Raw genomic sequence first — 1409 nt, forward strand, 5'->3', positions numbered from 1 at the left:
TTGTGATACTACGTCATAGGTGACGACAAACTTGTTAAATGTGGAGTTGAAAACCTGCTCTACAACTTCGTATGTTGTGAAACTTAGGGTGAAATGCATTGATCTTGTGATACAGTTTACTTTACCTCTGAATTGAGCTTGAACTTCCCTAACCATCTCGTGGGTATACACATGCTGAAACTGTGCCTCTATTGCTGATTTTGTTGCGCACGGTATCACAGTGTGAAAATCTGCAGCATCGAATTCTCTCTCTTTTTGCTCTCTACTTGCTAGGCAATTGTCATATTGCTTCACAAATTGTCTCAGGGAGCTGTTCCATATGATAAACTTGTTGAAAAATGAATGCATGCTCTCGCTCCTTTGTGTGCTTCTCATCCCGGCCCAGAAGTGGTGATCCAAGTAAACTGAAATCCATATATGCCGATCCTCATACAGCTCTGCATAACAAACCGAACCAATAAGGTGTGGTGAACTGAAAACAGTGCATGTTTTGAAAATAATTCGAATTGAAACCTCAATTACTTGAAAGCCACTTGTTCCCTCCAAGGCCGTACTTTGTGAGGAAATCGTTCCAGTTTCTATCAAATGTGTCTTTTATGTATGAGTTCCAAACAACATGGCTCATCTCTTGTTCAATTTCATCGTGTCGCTTGTAACCGTTTAGTTTGTGTGGGATCTTCTTCATGATGTACCAGATGCACCACCGGTGAATTATTGTTGGCATGCACAGCTCAATTGCGCTTTGAATCGATGCGCATTGATCAGTAAGAATGCCTTTTGGTGCCTTCCCTCCCATGCAACGTAGACAACACTCAAATAGCCATTTGAATGATTGGATGTCCTCATTTTTCATCAGCGCGCATCCGAGAAGTGTCGACTGGCCGTCGTGATTCATGCCCACAAAAGAACCTAAAACCAGATTGTACCTAGATAAATAAGTGCACCCAGACCATGGTGAACCAAAAGATGTACATGCACTGAACATGAAAATATATGTGACTGAACGGAATACCTGTTTGTGTTATAGGTAGCGTCGAATGAAACCACATCTCCGAAATACTCAAATGCGGCCCTACTTCTTGCATCGGCCCAGAATGCATGTTTAATGCAGTGATTGCCTTCAAGGTTGAGCTCAAAGAAGAAATTTTGGTTCTTCTCTTTCATTCTTAGTAGGTACTTCCCAAATTCTTTGGCATCGTCTTCTTTGAAAATATTCTGTACTTCCCTTGTGATGTAATTTCTCACGTCTTTTTCTATAAAACTTAGTTCACGGTGGCTGCTAGCTGCTGCCACAAATGATTGGTAAGTTTTGCTCGGTCTGATTCCAGCCTCCTTGTGGGTTTTGATGGTGTAACGCACAAACATGATAAGCTCCCTGTGTTGTTTGAGCATCTCTGCCCGGTCTGGAC

General features: G+C 42.0%; 1 protein-coding gene across 1 annotated transcript; it reads right to left on the reverse strand.

Moving 5' to 3' along the window:
• Positions 1 to 514: 514 nt before the first annotated feature.
• On the reverse strand, positions 515 to 1164 carry LOC140178650 (protein FAR-RED IMPAIRED RESPONSE 1-like). Its single transcript, XM_072215859.1, has 2 exons — positions 1013 to 1164; positions 515 to 926 (listed from the first exon to the last, which is right to left on the reverse strand). Exons 1-2 carry the CDS (start codon positions 1162 to 1164, stop codon positions 515 to 517), a joined length of 564 nt encoding a protein of 187 aa, XP_072071960.1.
• Positions 1165 to 1409: the final 245 nt, after the last annotated feature.

The sequence above is a fragment of the Arachis hypogaea genome, chromosome 14 (assembly GCF_003086295.3).
Source record: "Arachis hypogaea cultivar Tifrunner chromosome 14, arahy.Tifrunner.gnm2.J5K5, whole genome shotgun sequence".
Classification (NCBI taxonomy): domain Eukaryota; kingdom Viridiplantae; phylum Streptophyta; class Magnoliopsida; order Fabales; family Fabaceae; genus Arachis; species Arachis hypogaea.